Source organism: Rhineura floridana, chromosome 8, assembly GCF_030035675.1.
Source record: "Rhineura floridana isolate rRhiFlo1 chromosome 8, rRhiFlo1.hap2, whole genome shotgun sequence".
Classification (NCBI taxonomy): Eukaryota; Metazoa; Chordata; class Lepidosauria; order Squamata; family Rhineuridae; genus Rhineura; species Rhineura floridana.
This window is the reverse complement of record NC_084487.1, coordinates 111,977,721-112,003,114: the sequence shown is the minus strand read 5'-3', so window position 1 is coordinate 112,003,114 and position 25,394 is coordinate 111,977,721. Positions and strand designations below refer to the sequence as shown.

The 25,394-nt window shown below is 41.0% G+C and overlaps 1 protein-coding gene across 2 annotated transcripts in view; it reads right to left on the bottom strand.

Annotated features, from left to right (window-relative positions):
- Nucleotides 1–24,838, bottom strand: part of FBXL13 (F-box and leucine rich repeat protein 13) — a 177,871-nt gene extending 153,033 nt beyond the window's left edge. Inside the window, exons 1-4 of one of the 2 annotated variants that reach the window (XM_061582083.1) lie at nt 24,644–24,838; nt 13,634–13,737; nt 8,076–8,169; nt 1,798–1,865 (exon numbers count right to left, since the gene is read on the bottom strand). In XM_061582083.1, the coding sequence (XP_061438067.1) occupies nt 1,798–1,865; nt 8,076–8,169; nt 13,634–13,737; nt 24,644–24,718 (341 nt within the window). In that variant the 5' untranslated portion in view covers nt 24,719–24,838. Of the gene's footprint in view, nt 1–1,797; nt 1,866–8,075; nt 8,170–13,633; nt 13,738–24,643 lie in introns of those variants that run through there. The other variant, XM_061582084.1, reaches the window with a different exon arrangement.
- Nucleotides 24,839–25,394: the final 556 nt, after the last annotated feature.

The following is a 25,394-nucleotide window of genomic DNA, read 5'->3' as shown; positions in this document are numbered from 1 at the left end:
CACAGCACCATTGGGATCCTGATGGCTCAGCCAGGGGTCTGCCGGGGAAGCCCAGCCCAGTGGATGGAGAGCCAGAGGAAGATGGCAGAAGGATGAAAAAGGGGTATTCCAGGGGTATGGCAGAGGTGGAGCCAAGGGGAGAGGACCTCCGCTATATCCAGCTCCCCTTCAGAGCGCACCCATGGGTTCTGAACTGACCAAAGTTTCCATTGGCAGAAAGGTTGGTGTAGGTGAATAATTGCAATGGGGGTCAATGGGGAGTGCTTACTCCCTGGTAGGAGTATTCATTGGAGCCCGCTTTTACCTCCCAGTCCCCTTGTGCAGCTCCTGACTGAGCCGGCATTCATCCAGCCCAGCAGCTCCTGAAAGGCAAGTGGATGCCATGAAGCTTCCTGCCAGCTCCTTTGATGCCACTTCCCTCCCTCCCACTGGCTTTCCATAACTTGGATTTCTCTGTTAGTCAAAAATGCATTGTTAATAACTTGTAGCACATTTATTAAATACTAAACTGTTCTTTCTTTGACTGAATAGAATAAATATTATAGAAGAACACTTGATTTTTCAAAACACCCATGAAGGGAAGTAAAATTTAATTTATTTGAATATAAAAAGCAGCTATTGTAAACACCTGGTGTACCATACTGACTAAGAACATAAGCTTTAGCTGGACATTATATAATCCTCAGAAAAAAAGAATAATCAAGAAAATGAATTGTACATGGAAACATGTATTCTAAATGTTCTTCCATTTTTTTTTACTCAATATACCCTCCAGAGCTCTTCCTAACCTCTTCTAAAATACCAAGAATAAGTTCCATTACAGTTCATGGTTTATTCGATTTGTATCCTCCCCTTCCTCCAAGAAATTGTGGCATTTTAGCCTCATAACAACTCATTGAAGTAAATTAGTCTGAGATGACATGCCCAAAGCCACCCAGTAAGCTTCATGTTTGAACCCGTATTTTCCATACCCAACCCCAGGCCCAGGGCTAACAGGTGGACAGGTCAGGCACTGGCCAAGGGCCCTGTGGCTGGGAGGATGGAGCTCCTGCTCCACAATCCCCACCAGTGACCAGACAGTGGCATGGATCATGGAGCGGGAGCTCCACTCTCCCAGAAGACATCACTAGTGTGCGTTTAAATAAGCCTGGTCATGCCACCTCTTGCATCACCATATCAGCATGCTGCATGTGGGCAAGATGGCAATGCAAGGCATGACCAGGCATATTTAAGTGCAAATGTGCATGCGCATATGCGCAGGCAGGAGGTAGGGGCCCATGTCAGGCTGGTGCCCAAGAGCCTATGGCAGGCTGGTGCCCCAGTACTTGATTTGCTCAACCCCAGTACTTGATTTGCCACACCACACATGGCCCACAGTAGGATCACCAATGAAAATGCAGCCTAATTTCCACACAATATGCATGCATAATAATATATTGAATTGAACTAACTCTATTATAACAGCCTAATATGTAAAGGGTGTAGTCTCAATAATGGTCATTGTGCCAGCATGAGGACTGGGTGTGGGCTTCAGTCTGGGTACAAAGACACAGACTGTGTTCTTCAGCGTATATCATTATCTTCATGCCTGTGCTTGTTACATCAGTGCAAGTGCTCATAGAACTGAACTTTAATTCTGTCACTACAGCATGGCATAAGGCACAGTAAATCGCTCCTATTTCAAGTACTGTAATGTTTTTATGTGCTACAGTTAACCAAATAGCACTGCCCTGGGCTCCTGCTGGGAGGAAGGGTGGGATATAAATTAAATAAATAAATAAATAAATAAACACTTACTCAAAGCACATTCTCTTTATTTTAGTGCTATAAAGGTCCCAGGCTTTATCACATAACTCTGTAGTCATCTAAAATATAATTGCACAAATGAAACTGCATCAAAATTGGGGCCATATGCATAGTTAATTACAAATAAATAATTCATTGTAACATTTAATTGTACTTTTAAGAGTTGCATGAAGAGACTTAACACCAGATTTTTTTTCTCCTGTGAACTATAACTTCACTTCCATTATCAGTTATGATATTCTGACTCAATGGAATCAGTCAAACAACAATGAAATTGATGCACATTGATGCAAGGAGTGGAGCAAAACCAGCTCCTTGGTGTAGTGAAAGCGGGGAGCCCCTCCCCGTCTGCTCTCACTGTCCTAGGAGTCAATCCCCAGCCTTGGGCAATTGATCCCAGCAAATCCTGGTTTGCCAAGGTTGTGCACGTCAACACCAACCCTGCAAGGTAGTACTGCCACCACCCTTCAACTGGTTAGCTACTCTGGGGCGAAGGGAACCCCAGAGCCCACTTAAACACCTGAGCCTCTCAGGACCAGAGTCTAGATACACTCCTGGCCCCTTCTGAAGTCCTAGGTAAAAACGTTTCTCTGTTACACGGTAGTTGTGGTCAAATGGCAAGGACTGAATTTAGGAACTGACCCCTTTCTCTGGAATAAACACACGTTGGTTTAAAGTAACTAAAGTTTATTAAAAAGAAAATAAGAAAAGCATAAAAAGTTTACAAAAAGCAAAAAGGTACACACAAATAATTTGTAGCAGCAAATTGAATCCTAAAACCATACACCCAAACGGGCAAAGTATTTAGTAGAAAAGTTAAAGGAAAGTTTCTTGGCACAAATCAAAATAACAAAGCTGTTTGCCTAGCTATACTTACAAGAGCATAGGATCCCTCAATGAATAGCCTTCTCCCCCTCAGGGAGTTGCAAGTGTTAGGGTGACTTGTAGCACCTGCAAAGCAGTGTAAAGCTCACCTCAATACCCCAGGTGTAAGTGCGGGCGGAGGAGAGCCAGATGGGCCCCTGCGCTTTCTGCCAGATATCAAGTAAGACACACACACACAGCTCTTGATCAAAAGCGACCTCAGTCCTACACAGGCACACCAGCCAGGCAAGAGTGAAGGCCCCCTTTATTGTAAGCAGAATCAATATATAGGTTTCAGGAGTAAAAGAGCAATAAACAAAATGTAACGTAACATTATTGACAACGTCAGAGACAAAGAACAGATCTTTGCTACAATTCAAAAGCCAGGACGTTCCTCCCTTGAATCTCTGTAGCCCTTGAGTAATACATTGTGAGATAAGAATAGGGATGAGGAGGGTAACTGACACTTCTAGTGGTCATAAACATGGGAACATATATACAAGAAAACACATATGGCCCTGAGAAGCCCGCAAATTAATGAAACTACGAGGTTTTGTTACTAAACCTCCGAAGGAGTATATAGAAGGAATTTGTGAAGAAATACAAAGCCTTAATTATAAAGGAAGATACATGGGAGTAAATACACATCAAGTGTTGTGAGAATAAAACACTCAAGGACAGCTTCAGTTTATTATCTTCTGAAAACATTGTTGTCAACTAACAGGCACCTCTGAGGCCAGATTCCCATGGACAGAAACGATATTTAGAGTATTTGCTTTCCCCCTCCCGTTGGTGTTCCAGCATGCTTTGCAACTTTGGTTCAGTTTCAGCAAAAGATGTTTAGGCTCAGGGTTTTCTACCTAACACAAGTCAAGATGTAAATGGAGCCACAACAGACCATCACCATAGGCAAGGTGGTGCTCTGAAGTGGGACACAAACCCAGAGTTCTGAGCCTCCTCTTATGGAGGAAAATTCCCTCCCAGCCGGAGACAATTAACCAATTAACATTTTCATCAAAGGGATGAAAAAACGATGTTCCCACAGCACCTGGCGCCTCCTCTTGGTTTCCCATAACAAAGCAAGGAGTTTTACGGCCTTGAGGGAACCAGGCCCCTTCCACTGATAAGAAGGTGCAAAATTACTGTAAGCTGGTACAGCTGTATTATAAAAATTACCAAGTCACAGTGATGAAAGAACATCAAAGATTTAACTGCCTGCTAGCAAGCTAACAAGGAGGACATCAAGGGAAAGAATTCCCCATAAGGCTTTGGGAGTTAGCCATTTAAACTGCAGGCCAGGGTAAGGCTGGCAAGCTGGCATGACACTTGGTTTACCAGGGAGCTGGCGGTGATGAAACGAATAAGACGGGGACTAGAGCAACGTTGGCAGAAGACTCGGAATGAGTCTGACCGAACACAGGCTAGAGCCTATTTGAAGGCCTACTCCATGGCAGTGCGGGTAAAGAAGAAACTTTTCTTTTCTGCCACCATTGCGTCTGCCAGGAGCCGTCCAGCGGAGCTGTTTCGAGTGGTCAGGGGTCTTTTACATTCAGGCCCCCGAGAGGGTAATATAGACCACTCAACAGCCCACTGTCAAGAATTTGCACGGCACTTTGCAGATAAAGTCACTCAGGTTCGGACGCTAAAATTGACAGTCTCAAGGGATGTAACTTTGGCTCCTGCTTGTCCAATAACAATGGATTCTTTTCAATTTGTACAGCCCGAGGATGTGGACAAGATCCTTGGAGAGGCGAGAGCCACCACATGTTTGCTAGACCCTTCCCCTTCCTGGCTCATTAAGAGTGCCAGAGGGGGACTGGCCGACTGGGTGAGGGGAGTGGTAAATGCCTCTTTACAACAAGGCAGAATTCCAATGTGCCTAAAAGAGGCAGTTGTAAGACCTTTGTTGAAAAAGCCGTCCCTGGATCCCTCTATAATGGGCAGAGCTTGGAAGATTACTTTTAAAAAGTAATAAATTATAGTTACAGTTACATGGCCCCCCAAAAGTAGTAATTACCGTTACAATTGCAGTTGCTCTGAAAGTAACTGATTACTTTACTTTTACTCAAAAGTAATTGCTACTATTACATTTTAGTTACTTTTTTAAAAAAATGCCTACAAGGTGCTGGCCTTGGCTGCTGCACATCTAAGTAGCCTAAAACAACATTAAAAATAAGCGCACACACAGAGAGGGTAGTAGTATATATATATTTTATCCACAAGATTAACAGAATGGCATAACAGAATCTCACATCCCCTCACCCCACCCCCAGCAATGATACCCAACACACATATTTTTGTATATATATTGCCTCCAGCTCTTTTCTCCTTCCACTCCTGTCAATTTTTAAACAATTGTTTTCTCCATGCCGTCTTGCTATCCACCTCCTCCCTTGTAGCCTCCTAAGCACCCATAGAGCATGAAGGAAGAACAACGCTGCACAGAAGCCCAGTTTGACATGATTTTTATTCACAAATCAGAGGAGCAGAAGACTTCCTCTGCTCCCCCCCAAGTAATGTGCAAAAGTAATGCTGGAAACATTACAATTACTCCTCAAAAGTAATGAAATTACTACTCGTTCTATTACCAGCAAAATGTAATGAAGTTACCCACTTGTTACTCAAAAAAGTAATAAATTACAAGTAATCCGTTACTTGTAACTAGTTACTTCCAAGCTCTGATAATGGGTAATTATCGGCCAGTCTCCAACATTCCATTTCTGGGCAAGGTAATAGAGCGTGTGGTGGCTGCTCAACTCCAGAGATTCTTGGATGAAACGGATTATCTTGACCCATTTCAGTCTGGTTTCAGGCCCGGCTACGGGACAGAGACGGCTTTAGTCGCCTTAGTGGATGACCTACGCAGAGAGCTGGAGAGGGGGAGTGTGTCCCTGTTGGTTCTACTGGACCTCTCAGCGGCTTTCGATACCATCGACCATGGTATCCTTCTGGGCCGCCTTGCCAGGATGGGACTTGGGGGCACTGTGTTGCAGTGGCTCGGCTCCTTCCTGGAGGGACAAACCCAGAAGGTGGTGCTGGAGGATTCCTGTTCGACTCCTTGGCCTTTGACATATGGGGTCTCTCAGGGCTCAGTTTTGTCCCCCATGTTATTTAACATCTACATGAAACCGCTGGGTGAGGTTGTCTGGGGGTTTGGGGTTCGGTGTCATCAGTATGCGGATGACACTCAACTCTGTTTTTCCTTTCCACCTAAAGCCAAGGAAGCTGTCCTGGTCCTGAACCGGTGCCTGGCATCAGTGATGGACTGGATGAGGGCGAACAAATTGAGGCTCAATCCAGACAAGACAGAGGTGCTCCTGGTTAGTCGAAAGGCAAATCAGGGAATAGGGATTCAGCCTGTGCTGGATGGGGTTACACTCCCCCTGAAGACACAGGTTCGCAGTTTGGGTGTGCTCCTGGACTCAGCTTTGAACATGGAGGCCCAGGTCTCTGCAGTGGCCAGGAGTGCTTTTGCCCAGCTAAGACTGGTGCGCCAGCTGCGCCCGTTCCTGGAGACGCCTGCTTTGACTACAGTGATGCATGCCTTAGTTACATCCCATTTAGATTACTGTAACGCGCTCTACGTGGGGCTGCCTTTGAAGACTTTTCGGAAACTTAAACTGGTACAAAGAGCTGCAGCCAGAGTGCTAACTGGAGCTTGTTACAGGGACCATACAACCCCCTTGTTGCGACAGCTCCACCGGCTGCCAGTTTGTTTCCGGTCACAATTCAAAGTGCTGGTTTTGACCTATAAAGCTCTATACGGCCTAGGTCCAGGCTATTTGTCAGACCGTATCTCCCCATATGAGCGTTGAGATCCTCAGGAGAGGCCCTTCTCTCAGTCCCAACACCTTCGCAAGGGCAATTGGTGGGGACATGAGATAGGGCCTTCTCGGTGGCTGCCCCCAGGTTCTGGAACTCTCTTCCTAGGGAAGCACGAATGGCCCCTTCCTTGCTATCCTTCCGTCAGCAGGCAAAGACTTTTTTATTCCAACAGGCTTTTGGACTAGAACATGTTTAAGATAGGGCCTCATAAGGTCTGTGTATTGTTCTATGGTCCTATTCTTAATGTTTTAAATTGTCTTAGTATCTTAAGTGTCTGTTTCATGGTTTTAATGTTATGAATAGTTTAATTCTATTTTAATTGTATATTTTTGTATGTTTTTTACCTATGTGTAGTTTTTATTTGTAAGCCGCCCTGAGTTCCAGTTTTGGAAAGAGGGCGGGGTAAAAATAAAGAGTAGTAATAATAATAATAATAATAAAATAGTCTAGATTGTGGATTGAAAGGAAATTGATGTTCACTGATGTTCAGTGTTGGAGAAAGTAATTACAATGGGCTCAAATAAGAAACAGGAATGAAAATGAGTTTCCTCCTATTGTAGTGTTGCTTTATAATTTTTTATGTTGTAATTTTAATTTGCTGTAGTTTTTATTAAGTATGCACTTGTTTTATTTCTGAATGCCAAGCTGTGATTGTAAAGTGAAGGTTGGTATAGAAATAGAAATAAATAAATAAGTACTCTACATACATTTTAGAAAATGAAGGATAACACTCTTGACCCTGTACATCTGTAGTACTGCAGCAGTAACAGCAGAAGGTTGAGCAGCTCCAGTTACTACTTGATCTTTTACATCAGTTGTGGGAAGAAGGTAGATTGGGATCTACTGATAGATCTCTTGAGTAATATGCAGTAGATCAGCAAGGATTCTATCTCCAAAATGTTTAACAATAGCAACAACAACAATAAAAGAAACAGTACATCCCACAAGTCTGCCCACTGCTGTTCCACAAAAACAAAAAATAAAAGCCATCTCCTTCTATTCCCTTTGGGGCACACCTCCAATCATTCCAATTTTCTACTTTTAGTTGAGACTTTGAAAGGGTTGGACCAAGCTCTGCAATGCTGATGGTTCCAAAAGATCCATACAAGGCATCAAAAGAAGGCCAAAGGGACCTGACTGCCCCATTGTTGGTGGCACATGGCATTTTTGCACATGGAGGGAGGGAGATTGTTCCAATTTCACAATTCATTTCCAGAACCTAGCATCTAAAGGATGCCAACTGTTTGGAGGACCAACTGCAGGATTTCATATAAAAAGTTATTTATTTATTTCCTCGTGCCATATTTTCTTGCAGCACAATCTTAAACAAATTTACCCAGAAGTCCCCCTGAGTTCAATGGGACTTAAGTAAACTATAGAATAAGTTATTCTATAGTGACAGTGTTTAGGACTGCAGTCTTATATTATGAGGACTTTAGGATTAGGAACCTTTTTTCTCAGATTTGGGACAAAGCAGACTATGAATCCAAAGTAAGTATAATTGCTTGTACAATACATTTCAGGACAGCATAAGTTCTTATTCTACTCGAAGTTTGCAGAAAAGTTTCAATAATAATTACCAGCTGATCATCATCAAGTCCCAAAAGGGTGTGTAAATATGTTTCTGAAATCACCTTTAGTCTTAGACTTAGGCCTGGATCAATACACATATTCCTGGGGGGAAATGTAAAAGAATATTACTTTTTTTAGCTACATAATTACATAACAGTTTACATTTTCTGAAAATGCTAATAGAGCCACTATTGAAATTATATTAGTGAACTTTAAAGGTTGCTTCCAGACAACCAGTTTATTACACTTTATTCTGATTTGTTTGCAGAGAGACTAGATGACGTTGGCTGTTTGCTGAGTATTCATTCTGATTTATTTGCAGAGGTTAGATGACGTTGCATCAAGCAAATGTTATCTCACACTTTCTAGTGCATTTCCCTTATTGCTAAAAGTCCAATTTTGGGGGGAAGTGGGTTTGTTGCGCAAGAGTGCCAAATCAACATTGTGCAATCTGAATTTCCCAGTATGCAACTGAATCCCACTAAAAATAGCAACATTCTGGAAGTGCCCAAAATAATTTTTGAAGTAGCCTATGCTTATTCCTGTGCTCAGAGACACTGGCCATGTTTGTATATAATTATAAACCAGAGTTTCTGACTCATGGTTTATCAGGAATAGGGATGGATGAATCTGTCAGTTTCCATTTTTCTCATTCTTCCAAGCTTAAGTTCAGTTCTATGTGTCAGTTTGCGGTTGAAAAAAAGTCCTCATGAAAATTCATCAGCATTTTTATATACACATTTGTAAGCAATTTTTCATAAAAGAAAACATTTTTGCAAAGCAAAATTTCCCCTAGTATAATGCATTTTTTTTGTATTTTCACTAATACGTGTATCTTTATGCACACTTTACTGCAGTAAATGTATTTTTGTACACATTACTTGTCTGGAGACCAGCGCTGCAAAATATGGAAAACTTTGAATGTAACTTTTCTTCGTATCTGAAAGGTACTCATTGGTAAGGGGAGCTCATCTGCTTGGAAAATGGCTCCATCTTGTGATCAAAGGCAGAAAAGGCATTCTGATAGAAGTGGGCAGCTTTCCCAGAATCCAGTTTGCATCCAACTTTGAACAGGACCTAATAATGTTTGGAAAAAATAGGGAGTGGCCATGATGACCCTCAATTAGCAATGAAGAAATACCTTTCAGATAAGAACAGCTCCTTTTCCCATTGGTATTGAAGGTCATCAGGCTGGGATAAAACTCTATGGCAGCTCATTATGATGGTAGGGCCTGCTGTAACACTCTCCCACAGAAAGCTGCCTCAGCTGATGCATACTGGTAAATTCTATAATGTTTTGTGAAAGTACTGAGTGATGCCTATGTTGTGCTGCATGTGATACCTCAATATTTGGTGCATTAGTAGTAAATGCTGCCATGGTAACTGCTGTCCTAGTAGAATGTGCCCCAGTGGCAGTTCCTATTCCCAAATCTTTTCAAAAGGCCTGGTCTGCAAAATTAATTTTTTTCATTTATTTAACAAAATTTATATACCACTTGATTGTAGAAAATCTGTAAGTGGTTTGTTTACATGGACTATACCAGCCAAGCATAAGCTTATTTATAAGCTGGCTAGTATCACTTGTCTGATAACTCCATGGAGCTGCTTCAGATTCCCATGATAGATTTGCCCATTGCAGTTTTATCTTCTTCGGGTGTCATTCCCATTGAAAGGGAGGGAGGGGGTAGAGAGATGTTTGTGATAAGAGGGTGGATGCCACCTTTCACAAGGGCTTTAAGGCTTCAGCTGCTGCCTTCCTAGAATCTGCTGTTAACTGTATCCCCTTGAACAGTGTTTAAGTGGGTGGAGGAGTTCTTTGTCATTGATCAGGTCCCTAAACAAGGTGCAGGATAGTTTTTAAAAGATTTCACCGTCTGCAGCTTTTTTGGGAAATTCTGCATTTGATGCATTCCAATTTGAGGACTGGAGCAGGATCAGATCGCTTGTCAGTCTCATGTTCAGATTCCAGTTCCAGCCTGGTTGAAGAAGGATCTGGGTTGGTGGTTGCATGCAGGTTGTCTGGAGGTTGGAGCATCTCTACCTCCTCCCACATGGAAAGTCATCACTTCTGATGACAGCTTATTCAGCTGCGGAGCTCACCTGAACTCTCAGGTGGCTCAGGGCATGTGGTCAGATCAGGACAGGATCAGGAACATCAACTAGCTGAAGCTCAAGACAGTTCATATAGCCCTCCTGGCTTTAGCTGCTCGGGTTGCTCATTGTTATGTTCTCATCAAGACAATATGTCAGCAAAGGCTTATCTCAAAAAGCAGGGGAAGAGGTCAGCATCCCTAGACAGGTTATCCAAGTCCATTCTCCAACACAATGGGGGATTAATTGAGCAGGATGTTAATAATGGAAGCCAAGTGGGAGCTGCATTCTCAGTATTCAGGATGGTAGTAAACAGCTTCAGCGTTCCCATTGTGGACCCCTTCACCACTCCAAAAAACACCAAAGTAAGCCCCTTCATTGCTCAGTTCCCCTGTTTGGAGGCTCTAGGCAGAGACACACTGGCTGCGAAGCCGCAAGATAGGCTGTATGCCTTTTGACCACTTTCTCACCTGTTGAAGTTCCTGCACAAGGTTTAGAAGACAGAGAACATAAGAACATAAGAAGAGCCTGCTGGATCAGGCCAGTGGCCCATCTAGTCCAGCATCCTGTTCTCACAGTGGCCAACCAGGTGCCCAGGGGAAGCCCGCAAGCAGGACCCGAGTGCAAGAACACTCTCCCCTCCTGAGGCTTCCGGCAACTGGTTTTCAGAAGCATGCTGCCTCTGACTAGGGTGGCAGAGCACAGCCATCACGGCTAGTAGCCATTGATAGCCCTGTCCTCCATGAATTTGTCTAATCTTCTTTTAAAGCCATCCAAGCTGGTGGCCATTACTGCATCTTGTGGGAGCAAATTCCATAGTTTAACTATGCGCTGAGTAAAGAAGTACTTCCTTTTGTCTGTCCTGAATTTTCCAACATTCAGCTTCTTTGAATGTCCACGAGTTCTAGTATTATGAGAGAGGGAGAAGAACTTTTCTCTATCCACTTTCTCAATGCCATGCATAATTTTATACACTTCTATCATGTCTCCTCTGACCCGTCTTTTCTCTAAACTAAAAAGCCCCAAATGCTGCAACCTTTCCTCATAAGGGAGTCGCTCCATCCCCTTGATCATTCTGGTTGCCCTCTTCTGAACCTTTTCCAACTCTATAATATCCTTTTTGAGATGAGGCGACCAGAACTGTACACAGTATTCCAAATGCGGTTGCACCACAGATTTATACAACGGCATGATGATATCAAGACATTGGTTGTAGCTCCCTTTTGGTTACAGGGACTTCATTTGTTGACCTGGTGTGGATGCCAATTTCTAAAGCATAGCAGCTGCCAGTGCAGCCAGGCCTTCTTTATCAGAATGCAATAAATACATTAAATGCAATAAATTAAATGACATAGTAATCTCATACTCTGTGAATAATTCATAAAATAAAAACAGGAAGTCAGGGAAAACGTCTGCTTATTTAGTTCAAAAAGTCACCATTAATCCTGCTAAGGTTTAGTATACGCTATTATTTTTTGAGGGCAGATGTTATTACTGTGAAGGTAAAGTTTATTGTAGGGTAAAACCAGCAGTCCAGCTAGAAGAGTATCTTGTCTCTGGACATGATCAGTACTAAAGACACCAAATGAAGTTGAGGAATTCCATTGCTAGTCATCTACTGCTGCACTCATTTTCTTAATTAAATTTTAATTTTACAAAAGCACAAAGAAGCAAATAGAACATACATAAAACGTACAGACGCATAAAGTCAATAATAATATCAATTACAATACACCAGTGCAAATCTAACCCTTTCTTAACCATCCACTAACCATAATTAACAGATCGGGCCATGAAATCATACACTACATTTCTTCTCTTTGGATGCAACTTCCACATATACCCCAGCCCCTTGCTAGGTTAATAATTCCTGGTTAACAGCAAACCCTGGTTGGCATCTTCCATGGTTAAAGTTGGTGTCAACATTGTTCTAAACCATTTGTAAAACCCAAGGGACAATTTGCATGCAAAAAGGAAGCAGCTAGAGGAAGGAATTGAGTAATTCTGTGGCCCAGTCCAAATTCCTTAATCGTGGTTAAAGGATTTGAAATGTACCGACACAGTAGTAGCTGGTCAGAGAATTTATCCAAATCCAGTTGATGATTGTTCAAGAATATATTTTCTGTGTTTCTTATTATTGCAAGCCATAGAGATAACATCAGTTAAGCAACTAACATTTATCTTCTATAAGTGGTAATTTATATATAAACTATAGAAATAAAAAAATAAGGAACGCAGTTCTTTCTATAGTCCTATACATCACCAATTTTACTTAGTTACTTTCTCTCTCTCTCTTAGTTTTTAGAGATACTTTTAAACTCTTTGTAGTATACTTTGGCCTCCACTACCTGAAATAATTTTATAATACCTGCAGATTTCACTCTCTCAAGTAGCACAACATTAGCTATTTGTTGTTGTTCTTGTTATGCGCCTTCACGTCAATTACGACTTATGGCGACCCTGTGAATCAGTGATTTCCAATAGTATCTGTCATGAACCACCCTGTTCAGATCTTGTAAGTTCAGGTCTGTGCCTTCCTTTATGGAATCAATCCATCCTGATTTGCTTGTGGAGAGATTAAACAATAGTGCATCAAGCAAGTGATATCCCATTCTTTCCAGCGCATTTTCCCATCACTTTCCTTATAGCAAAAAAGCTGATATTTTGTTTTATAAGAACTTCAAATCAGCATTAATTGAGCAATCTGAATTTGCTGGGATGTGATTGGATCCCACTCAAATACCGTGACAGTTTGTAAGTGCCCTCAGTATCCAAATAGCTTTCAAGACTGATTACTAGCATGCAAATAAATACAGATTAGTACAGATTCTTCATATTGCCTGCTAATCAGATGTCACTCCATAATCTTTGTCATTCCCATTTTTAAATAAATTGTTGAATTTTTCTACCCCATTATTTATTTAAAAATTATTTGTTCTGACCTTTATAAAAAGTTTTCAGTGTCAAAGTACCTTATAACAGCAAAGGGTACATCCTATGGACCCACAGAGGGCATCCCAGGGGCCACAGGATATATTGGATCTACCTCTCTGATGTCAGAGACAGAGCTCCAACAGCAGAGAGGCAGATCCGATGTCAGATCCTCCTTCCCTGCTACCACCAGATACTCCGAAGATCTAGTCTAACCGATGTTACATCTCCAACACTGATAGGGCTGAAAAAGAGCTCATCAGGAAGTGGCTTGAAGTCCTGGTCCCCCTCCATGCCTCCAAATCAGAGGGAAATTTAAACATACTTGTGAGTGTGTTTCCAATGGGAAGGAAAACAAGAACACAGAGAGAGGAACAGACGAGCATTCCTCCTCCCCCCTCACTTCTTCTCTGCAGGGGCGCAGAAGAAGGCTGAAGAATGATATTTGTACTCCCCCCTCATAATTGATTGTAAATGATATTTCAGTATTTTACACCTTATCACAATATTTATACCCCCCCGGCACAAGAAATCTTATACATACCATAAAATACTATATAGACCCTTGTCCATTATTTCTTTGATCTTTTCTTCTAAAAACCTGAGTGGATCATCTGGACACATAATTAATAGACCACATAACAGGGCCTGCAATGAAAAATCCACATTTGGAATTCTGATAAAAATATCAAATATACTTGCATAAAAGTATAAAACTAACTTTTAAATGATATTACCTTTAGACCTTCTGATATAAGCATTATATTTTGTTCTTATTTTATTTCCGTTGTTAATGTTATCATTTTGTTTGTCAATCAGTTTATACAGTATTTTATATCTTGAATAGACAATATTTTTCCAATTTCATTGTAGATTTTGGGAAAGAAATGGAAAACTTTGTAATTGTATAGTTGCTTTCTCTAGAACAGTTCTATTATCCAGCTCCTCTCATCTAAACTACCTTATAAATTAAACCATTTACACAATGATAGATACTCATTTCCTGTATTTAAACTATGCAACTCCATGATCCTCAGATCCCTGCTTTGTTAATCTATAAAAACCAATCCGTAAATTGTGTTCTTTAATCATATATTGATATTTATGGGCATATCCTTTACATATTTCCTTTCTTGCACGCTGAACATTTCAGTCCCCAGATAAAGGTTACATATATTGTTGTGTGGCATTTCCGAGAAGTGAGAGATCTCCAGGGGTCCCTGAGCTTACCCTGGTTTGGTTTCCTTGGAAAGAAGGTCAGTGGACTATGGTGCCTTTATGAAATATGTTTTTTATTTACACACATTCCAACCTGAGCTTAAGATGGAGGGGTTCAAAGCATCAGCAGTCCAATAGATCTTTCTTTTCCATCAGGGTTACAGGAGGCATCCTAAAGCAGAGGTACAGGGAGTCAGCCTCTCTGTGTGTCTCTGGCTCCCAGCCTTTCCTCCAACCCAACTAAAAAGCACAATCCTCTCTTAGGCCCCAGGAGGGAGGAGTTCTCCTGAAGAGTTTCAATAACAATAGGATCTCCCTGGCCCATTCATCGTTAGTCCACCTGGCTACTCGATTAGATTAACAAAACCAGCAGGGCAGGTTTCTCACCTCCAGGTGCATGGTTCCAAATCAGAGGCTGGAAGGGGACTCACAGAAATCATCTATCTCAACCCCAAACCCATAACACTATATTTTAATTTCATGAAATTTTAATTTGTGTTCTTAAATTTGATGCCAGTATGAGAAACGCAATGAAAAATCACATGAGGTTGTAAAGCAAGGAAAGGCTACAATAATGATGGGATTTTAAATGTTAAGAAATTGTTCTCTTTTTGGAGAGATGTCTGTTATCTAATCATGTAAGATGAGTTCAAATATTTTAACAGGTTTGCTTTATTCCTTATTATCACTGATGCTGGAATAATAATCTTATCAGAAGATTACTCTTTTCTTTGTTCTAAGTGTTCGGTCCTTTACTTTCTACAAATCAGCACCATCCTCATACATCCTTTGATTGTACCCCTTTGGGGAACATTATTTCTGCCTTTATTTGCCTGTCCTCAAAAATTATATACAGTCTCAGCCTAGCTAGCCAGCTTTTCCAAATTTTTACGGTAATTTTCTATTTCATTCTTCCTTCCTTCCTTTCTCATTACCAACCAATATGGTAAAAAATGTTCTAAAAGATATTACATTACTTTGTATTCCATTGTACCAAATATGGACATGTCCCATAAATTCATTTAATCCAGAACTATGACAAGGATTATCATTTTATTGGTTTATTTGTCACTATATTCATCTTCTCAATGCTTTTTTCTCTTTTAGCTTGCAAACTCTCTGAGAAAAAGATATTTTCATTTCCCAGCCTCACTCACTAGAGAAATTATTACAACTAAGTAGTCAATAATTCATCACTGTAAAAACAAATAATCCCAATTAGGTAGGACAGTAAAAGCACAATCCAGCCAAAGGTAAGCATTTTAAAATCCCATTGATTTTAGCAGGAAGGAGTAAAGCATCAGTTCAAATCTCCCTTTGAAATAAATTGGGACTAAGGCTGAAATCCAATACACACTTACCTGGGAGTGAGTCCCATTGAACCCAATGGAGCTTACTCTTTAGTAAACATGTAATGGAGCTTATTTTTTAGTAGATTTGTATGGGATTATAGTTTATTGTAGTTAGATTGTACACTAACAATGAGGCAAGTGGAGTGAAATTCACAATTATGCACATTTCTCAAAACTTAATTTAAAATAAAAACTGATACTTCAAGATTGTTCTAGCCTGCACCAGAACTTGCTTTTTTAAAAAAAATTATCCATCTATTCTACAACCGATTTTAACCCTTTTTTTAAAAAAATCACTTTTCCTCCAAGTAAAAAATTAGCTATATGATTGCACAAGTAAAAATAGAATCTCTGGTGCAATTTAAATGTAATGCGAAACCATAGTTTTGCACTATGTGTACAAATCTTATGTTTGTGTGCTCCTCTCCTAGATTAGCATAGCTGTGAGAAGATTAAGAGCATCTGCTTTCTCATTTAAACTAATCAAAAATTTCTTGTTGTGTCTGAAAAGGCAAAACTGAAAACTTTAAACTATGATTTCTTGACATCTGCCTGAATCAAACCCTGGATTATGGACCTGGCTTTTAAATACATAATAGTTTAAGCTAGTCACAGTTCCTAGTTTGGACATAATAAGAAACTCTAGCTAGTTTAAACTAGGAAGCTAATGCTTCCAGTCTCCTCCTTATGCAGGGATGTAGACATCTGGGGTCACAGGGGGCCACACATCTTACTTTTTTGGGAGCAGGGGTCCAGCCAGGTCTCTATGTATGGGCCAGTCACCATGAAAGACGAGTGTCTTAGGCACTGAGAAGAGTTCTTGTCCTTTCGTGCTGACTGGAGCCACTCAGAGTGAAAGGAGATGAGTCAGCCACTGAGAACACTCTTTTCAGTAGCTACCGCACAGCCTGCCCTTTCATGCTGACTGGCTTCTAGGGGTGTCTGTTGTAGTGGAGTGTGGACTTTGAGACAACACAGAGAGGAAGGGAGATGAGGGAAAGTGGAAAAAGAGGCATGGCTATGAGCGAGCATGGCATGGCTATCATGAAGAGACCCTGTACTTCTGAATTTGTCACTACACTACTATCCTTGTGGTTATGCCAGAGGAGAAGGGAAGCACATGGATCTGAGGCACACTACTATTTGTTCATGTAATATTAAGTCATAGTTTAGCATTATATCCAAACTGGACAACCATCTTATTTAGTGTCTAGTGGCATATAATGTCCTTGATTAGGTGTGTGAAAAGGAGTGATCGAGAAACAGGACAATGAATTAACAGTGCCTAGAAGTGAGTTTCAAACTTTGCTTTAAGCTAACTAACGCTACAATCCAACACACATTTACCTGGAAGTAAGTCCCACGGAACCCAATGGAGCTTACTTCTGAGTAGAAATGTATGGATTGCAACCTAAGTGATCAACACAGTGCAGATATAACACTCAGGATTTGCCCTGCCATTAGGGAGAATGGCAACTGTCTCAAGCAGCTGATCTGGGTTGTTATAAAAGGTGGAAAATTGTTATTTAATTTATTAATTATTATTGAATTTTTATTGCCAAGAAGGAAGAGAGAGGGTTATGGAATTTTTCTGCCTCAGGTGCCAAAATAATTTTGACAGAGTACGGATACTGTGCATCTTGACTTGTTGGGGGAGATGCTATTTGCTTCTCCATCTCAGGAAGCAAAATATCTTGGGCCAGTCCTGGAAACACTCATAGTTAGCAGGAAAGAGAAGGAATTCAAGTGGAACAAGGGCACAAAACACAATGAGAGGAACATAAACTTGAAGAGCGCTTCTTATCTCATATAATTAAGAGAGCAGGAAATCTTATCAGTGAAGACTGGTCCATAAGGGCAAGTGGGGCACTGCCCCACCAAGCTTAGTCTGCCCTCTGCCAGCCCCCATTTACCTGCCTTCTTGTGTACAACCAATCCAGGGGTGGCATTGTCTGTAAGCTTCCTCCCTCCTAGTCTCAATGTTGCCTTTATAGTATTCAATAGGGAAGAGGATGGGGAAAAAACTATTAGTAGTTGGCTCTGTCTGTCGTTGGCTCTGGGGCCATTTACTGTTGGCTTCCCTGCCTTTTTCCCTTCCAGTCCCAGTGGGCACCAGCCTCCACTGAATCAAACCTAACGGACACATTCTGACTCTAACAGACAAGGGCCAGTATCCAAATAACAGAGCAACAAGCTCTGCAAGGGAACGTTGGGCTTGTGTTTACTGAATAGCAGCTCTCTATGCCATATATAAAACAGGTTTGGAAATAGAGGTATGTTTCAAAGGTAGGGTTGTCATAGTCCAGTTCCACAAATCCAGGCAGGCTAATTTGCATATTATGCATATTATTTGCATATTATGCAAATTATTTGCATGTTGATATTTGGATTGTCCAGTTGTTTTGTTTTTGTGCCTAGGAATTACCACGAAAAACTGGGGAAAGATGTGAGAAATCTTTTTTTTAAAAGCAACATTTTCAGCCTTAAATGCCTAGACTCTAGTTTCCAACACTATGGAATATTTATTTATTGATTAAGAGGATTTATATCCTGCCCTTCTGCTGTTAAAAACAGAGCTCAGCACAGTTTACAAATATAATAAAAACAATAAAAATACACAATCAATATAAAAACATAATAAAAACACAAAATAGCAACAAACATAAAGTAAGTAAGGGCAGCAGTATGGTTAACCTTTGCTGGTCACTGACCAAAATAAACTTATTTACATTTTTTAGTATGGTTAACCATTACATATATGATATATTTCAGAGATGTGGTGGGTGGAGAAAAACAAGCCAAAATGTTAGGAAAAGGAGTCTTTCACACCACATGCTCAGTTCTAAATACTGTTGCAGCAAGTTTTACAAGTTCCTCCAGTATTCCACTGGTGCAAGCACTCAGACATTTAAAGTATCTGTATGTTTCTTAGGTTTTATAAAAGCAGAGCTTTGCTTAACTCAAAATTTCTTCTCCCTTTGATCAACCACATCTACACAGGTTCCACCTCCATACTCAAAATGAAACTGGGCCTGGAAGTGTGCAACAACCCCACACATACCTTGCTAATTAGATTACCAATGCCAGGATGTCTGTCTGATCGTCTACTCTCCTGCTCCCCCCCTTCCCCCGGGCATCATGAAAGACCCAGTCCTGGGCTCAGAAAGAAAATAAATATCTGGTCCTCTTCAAACTACTCATAAGCCTCTTGTTTTAATTAAAATAATAATTATAAATTCTTGCTCTTATCACTAATGGGAGTTAATTACCTTGCATGTGCTGCTGTTGCTTCTATGGTTGTAACGGAGTGAGGTTAAAGATAAGTGAAATGCAAATAGGAAAAGAACAACACAAAAGGCAGTAACAATTTCCTAAATGTAATACTATACCAACCACAACAAGATTCCTATGAGTAAGGCAGAAAACTCAGCATCCCACAACCAGTCAGGATTCATAACCAAACCTGGCATTGCAATGAGGTTTTCTAGACACTGCCTCAGGTCAACCAAATGCAACCCTGGCTTCACTGGTTGGCTGCAATCCTGAACGGGCGGGTTAAAGCTACGAAGTGCTATGCAGTATTGTTTAAAGAAAGATTTAACAGTCAGGGGGGCAGCTGACGTTTTTATGTATATCTCGAGAACCGGACCACCTAGAAACTTACTTTTTTTCAAAATTAAAGCTGAGAATCCGGGCCACCTAAAGGGGCTAAACGGGCACCAGGTGGCATCCAAAGAATCTGGGTAAAACCTGGCTAACCGGGCAATATGGCAACCCTATTCAAAGGAAGGTTATGGTATGGCATATAGATACCATATGACCAGGCCCTTTGGCATACCTAAACTAGTTCTTTGAATCCTGCTTACTTCCAGTATTAAACATGTAAAGTGTACTTCAGGATTGTAATTAATCTCTTGCCTGACTATTTGTAGGGTTTTTGCTTCTGCAAGCTGAAGCAATGGCAACTGTTTTGGCATCCTGTCTGCCATTTTGCATCCCCTACAATGGCCTATATCTACTTTCTGAGGCATTGTGGAGAAAAAAATGGCGACTACCACAAAAATGGTGGAGAATTGTCAAATAATATTCTGCAAAATTGTTTGCTTTTAGGGGGCAAGGGAAGAACATGCTTCTGTGAAATTTTGACTCAACTTTATTGTGCACACAACTGCCATAGTATTGACCTGTTCACACAGACTGCTCTGTAACTGTCATGACTTACTAATTCTGAGCTGGATTGGGTGGAATATCCATTAAGGAAAAGGAGATACCAGAGTTTTACCCAGAGAGAAGATCCCTACTTCATGCCATGTTAAACACTAGGAACAGTTTACCCATCCTGGCTGCATGGATTTTTAGCGGTTTTCCTCACCCATTTTTGTAAGCAGGAATGCTCACCAATGAGTTTGAACTGCCACGTGAACAGACAGCCATGCTTGTACAGATATTCCATCTAGTGATTTTATTTGGAAGTCTGAACTAGAAAAATTCTTTGTATTGTGTTGGAATATATCTTTATAACAAAGAGGAATGTTAACTTTGACTTTGCAGTATATCAAAGCAAAATTAATAGCCAGCAATTATTTTTAGAAACAGAGTAAATTTGCTGTTAGAGTTATTACATTTGGTGAAGAGAAAGTGTACTGTTACCATGGAAATCCTGGAAACAATTACTGCTGGATGGATCTTTTTGGCAGTTTATAAATACAGAAAGTGCCTTTTATACGATAACTGTCTCAAGCTGGAAAATGAAATATGAATTTTTAATAGAGTAATAACCCTTTATTGACATTACAAACTTTTAAAAGGTCATTTATATTTTTCCATAAAACAATATTTAGCACTTAAATGTATTCGTCCTTTCCTCAACTTCAATATTTTCTGACTTTGAGGCGGCCAAACAATTAAATTATGGGCTACTTTGTGTTCAATAGACTGCAAACCACCAAGGGGAGGGGGGAGGAGCATAGCACCTAAGATTCTGAATCATACAATTCTATATCTCTTATGATCCAGAATATTTGGTTATAGGATCTGCATTTCTTTGCGAATTATAAGACGATTTGCCACTGAAACTGCATTTTAAGGAACAGACAGGGATAGTGGGCATGTTATGCCATTGAAAATGAAGTTGGATAGTTGCTGGATTTAAGGGAGTGGTAATTTATAAAAGGAGCAGGTGAAAGATCTACTAGAAATCTACAGTAGGTGACTTGTAATAAATCTGCAAAGGTTTCTTACTCCCAATTATTAAACAATGGTAACAACAAAAAGGATTTCCCCTCCCCAAATGATGTTGCTGAAATGAAGAAAGCTTGGAGGAACACCAGTAATGGGTTTTTGTATGAAAGAATGGCAAGCTCAATTCATTTAATGGGGAAAAATCTTGGTCAGAGCAATATGTTCAGAGCCACCTTGTTCTTCAGTTTAGGATGTGTATCTGCTTCTCTACGGGTGTTTGCACCTGGGTCCAGGGGTTGGTAAGGAGGGGGGAAAGTAGATCCTGTAAGCCTGAAGTCTGTGCGCCATTGATTTATAGCTTACTACTGCTATTATTAATCCTAATAATTTTTATCAGTACCCTGGGAGAGAAACTTCAGACCTAAGCCTTCGAGATTCTCCCGGGGCCACACCTCCCACCAGTTCTGCTCTGCATCCTCCTCAAGTGCTTGCCTGTCTGGAATGTGTCCTTAAAATGTGATAATGCCTCTTGCTTGCTGAGACTAAGGATGGAGAGAGATGTGGGTAGAAACTTGTGCTGTGCATGGCTTGAGTATAGCCTTCTGTACAAAGGTAAGAGACACACTCATTGCTCTACCCGTTTTTTTGCCTCTGGCCAAACACTTTTGCCTGTGGTCCCACCCACCACCAGCATGGAGCTCACAAAAGGTTGCCCATGAGGGAATGTGTCCCTTGGGCTAAAAAAGATCCCCCACTTCTGATCTTTACCCATTGCCAGAGGCACAGCATAAAGCTAATTAATTACAATAATTTCTTGTATTAATTGACAAGGTCCTTAGTACAAGATATCTTAAGGACTGCCTGATCCCTTATATTCTGGCCCAATCACTGAGATCTTTGGGGGAATCTCTGTTGGTGTTCCTCCATGGTTCATATGCATGGCTCATGACTACTAGAAGCCATTCATTCAGTGTTGTGGGTCTAAGCCTGTGGAATTTCTTCCCAACTGAGATTAGGCACCCTTTTTACTGAACTTCAGGGTATATGACCGAGACTTTCTTGTTCCAGCAGGCATTTTAAGGTAGTGTTTGGTTTGATGATGAATTGTTACTGTTTATTTTCTTTGTTGTTGTTATATGCCTTCAAGTTTATTTTCTACATGGTTTATTTTTATGTACACCACTTTAAAAATGCTAATGGTTAAGTGGTATATAAATGTCTTAAATAAACTTTCAGTCAAGTGCTTGACTGATTGTGGCCATAATCATGTGAAGATGTTAAACTGAAAGGTGAATAGAAAATATCATGCTTATGTACACCACATCTGTAAGTCATACTTTCAGAAGCCACACAACAAGCTTACAAATTGGCTCTAAACTTCCGTGCTGGTTTGACCACAAAAGAACGGATCCATTCTACTGCTACCATCTGTTGGAAGAGAGCATGTGTAGAGACACACTTGCAGTTTCACTGGCTGCAGTGCATCTCCACCTCCATTTTCTAAACATGGAGACACACAACGCTAGTAAAACTCTGCCCGCTTTTACTCCAAAACCTTGCAAGTTGCAGCTCCAGCATATTTCACCTTTAAATCAGCTTCACATACACTTCAAAACTGATTGGCCATTAACCTGTTGCCACTCCGGGTGTGTCTAATGAAAATGCTTTAAAGTAGGCTCAGGCAGACACAGTGGTTGGCCCAGCGCTTTGCTGTGGGCGGTCCTAATCAAGAGTGGGATAGAAAGATGTGTGCAGCCAGAGAAAATGGCCTGGCTGCTTTTCAAGCAATTAGTATGTCTGTAGTCCATATCTTCTTCTATAAGAAGACATAATTTTACTGTTTTTATTTCTTTAGTTATACTTTCCATTTTCTAGTCTAGCCATCTTTAAATTCTGTTCTGGCACAGAAGTGATATCATAAGTGCCACCTACTGCCTATATACTTCATTGCACTCCCTTTTCAATAGTGGCCCCCACCCTGTGGAACTCTCTCCCAAATGATCTCCGCCATGCCCCTTCTATGATAAGCTTCCGCCGGGCCTTGAAGACCTGGCTCTTCAGGCAGGCTTTTGGGGTGGGTTAGGTTTTTACTGTTATGGTTTTAAATTTTAATGTTTTAATGTATTGTTTTATCTTGTACGTCGCCCAGAGTGGCTGGACAACCAGCCAGATGGGCGACTAATAAATTTAATAAATAATAATAATAATATTCTCTCCTAGCTATCCCTGCTGAGCCCAGTCCCAAAAATGATGCTAGGTGGGTATCACATAAGATTTTTCATTGGTACTTGAACTGGTAGTCCAAATTACCATAACTAATCTCAATCTGTTACCATCTCAAGAGAACATTTTTTTTCAGAATGGTTTAGGAAAGGTTTTTAATGTTCAGATTTCATTAGGACAGCATGATTTGATACCCTTCATGTCAGGAGATCAAAGACTGATTTAAGAATTCAGAAATGGAAGAACTTCTTCTAGCCGAACCTAAATCTTCTTTCTTTTAGCCTGAATATCAGAAATGCACCCAAATCTCTCCTTTTGTAGGGACCTACACATATAAAATGCTCCCAATCTCAAATGTTCCAAAGAAGCAGCACTGAAATGCAAAGCATTTATTAACAAACATCTACCATAGTTCCCCATCTTCTCTTCAGATTCTATTTTCTCCAGGCATTTTCATTATTATTTTGTATCCTGGATGTTGTTTGGTTTCTTTATTATTTGTTTGTTTTGTTTTTTGATTTATTGTATTTATACATTGCTTGTTTTTATCTTTTTGTACACCGCCCAGAGAGCCTTCGGGCTTAGGGCAGTATATAAATAAAATAAAATAAATTATGGAACGTTCATCCTTATGTTGAATTTTGAGTGGAAAGGCAATTGAGAAACAGAGAAGAGGAAATATATATTAAAAAGTTGAGGCTCAGGGAAAAGCCATTACAAAAGTGTTTTAAGACAAAGAATAAGCATTTTCTAAAAAGTAACTTACAGGGCAGTCCTAATCATGTTTGCTCAGAAGTAAGTCCTATTGAATTAAATGGGGCTCACTCCTCAGTGAGGTTAGGACTGCAGCCTTAATATCAGAGGATGACATCCACCCTATTTAAGTCCATTGTTTTTCACTGGTTCCATTTCAAGTACAGCTAACAACATTGAATATTACCGAGAGGCGTCATCCTTTAGGCAAAACATTGAAATGTGGAATATATATTGAGTTGATTTTCAGGCATGCCCTCCTTTTGTCTCCTTTTCAGTGTAATCCTGTGTAAGGTTACCCAAAAGTAAAACCCAGAGGCGCTTACTCCCTAATAACTATATTTAGGTGCGTTCCCTTTATCTCTAAAGCTTTTTATATTAAGATTTCATTCCCCTGGTTACAAGAGGGTCTGGGCTGAGTTAACCTTTTACTTCTCCTGATTGCAGTTCAGATGATGCCCATCTGATGTCCTATGCGAAAGGCGAATGAAAATATTCTGAAAAAGTATTGCCTGCTTTAAAACTCAATTCGCTGTCTATTGAAAAATCTATTCCGCCAGGCTTTGAAGCAAATTGCAACGAAAGTATGTTCACGATACGGATTAGTTCATCCTAGCATTGCTAAGTCCCCCCATCCCTGGGTCCCTAGAAGACCAAAAGGCAGGTACGCCCTGAAAATTAAATAAATAGATCAAACACTGCCACTTGTGTTTAATGAGTGAATAATTTACAAGAGAACAAAGAAAGAGGAACTTCCCCTGCTCATCAATCCTACTCACTGCAACTCCAGCCAACCCCCCAACCCCCTATACAGGCGGCTTTTTTACCTCATAGGTGTCGGGTATGGAATGTTTCTTGAAATAGGCCCTGAGGGAAGGATCCACTTGTTGAAACGCGGCCATGGTCTGGCCAAAGAAAGAGACCTATCTGACGGGCCACTTGCTCTTTTTCTCTCACTCAAACCGCTGCTTCCAGACCCCTGCAGTGACCGCTGCTTGGTTGCCTAGCGACCGGGCTACAACTGCCCTCAAGCCCGCCCGTTGCGTGGTCAACGGGCGCTTTGGTCAGCCGCTGCCTCTGGAATGCAGAGCTTGGAAAAGTTACTTTTTTGAACTACAACTCCCATCAGCCCCAGCCAGCATGGCCACTGGACTGGGCTGATGGGAGTTGTAGTTCAAAAAAGTAACTTTTCCAAGCTCTGCTGGAATGTTAGAATGCGAATGAGGGAGCTTTGTAAATTGCCAGCCAGAAAACGGCAAATGCCACCGGTTGAAACAAACCCTGCCTTCGATTGACGGGTGCGCACGGTTCATATTCATGCTGCACCAAGTCTCAGAGAGATGTCCGCCTGTCGCCCCCCGGAGCAGAGCATCCGCCGTTGCTTCTATTAACTTCTGGTCGATGGCAGACAAAAAATAACGAGCCGGTTGTGCCCGCTGAGTTCCTGCCTGCCGCGCAGCCTTGACCTGACAGGTGACAACCAGGTTTCCGCTTTGGCTGTGCACGGTATCCCCCGCTGATAGGGAGCTCGCGCCCCTTTGTGGGTGGAGCTTTGAGTAGCTCGCTGCGTGGAAATGT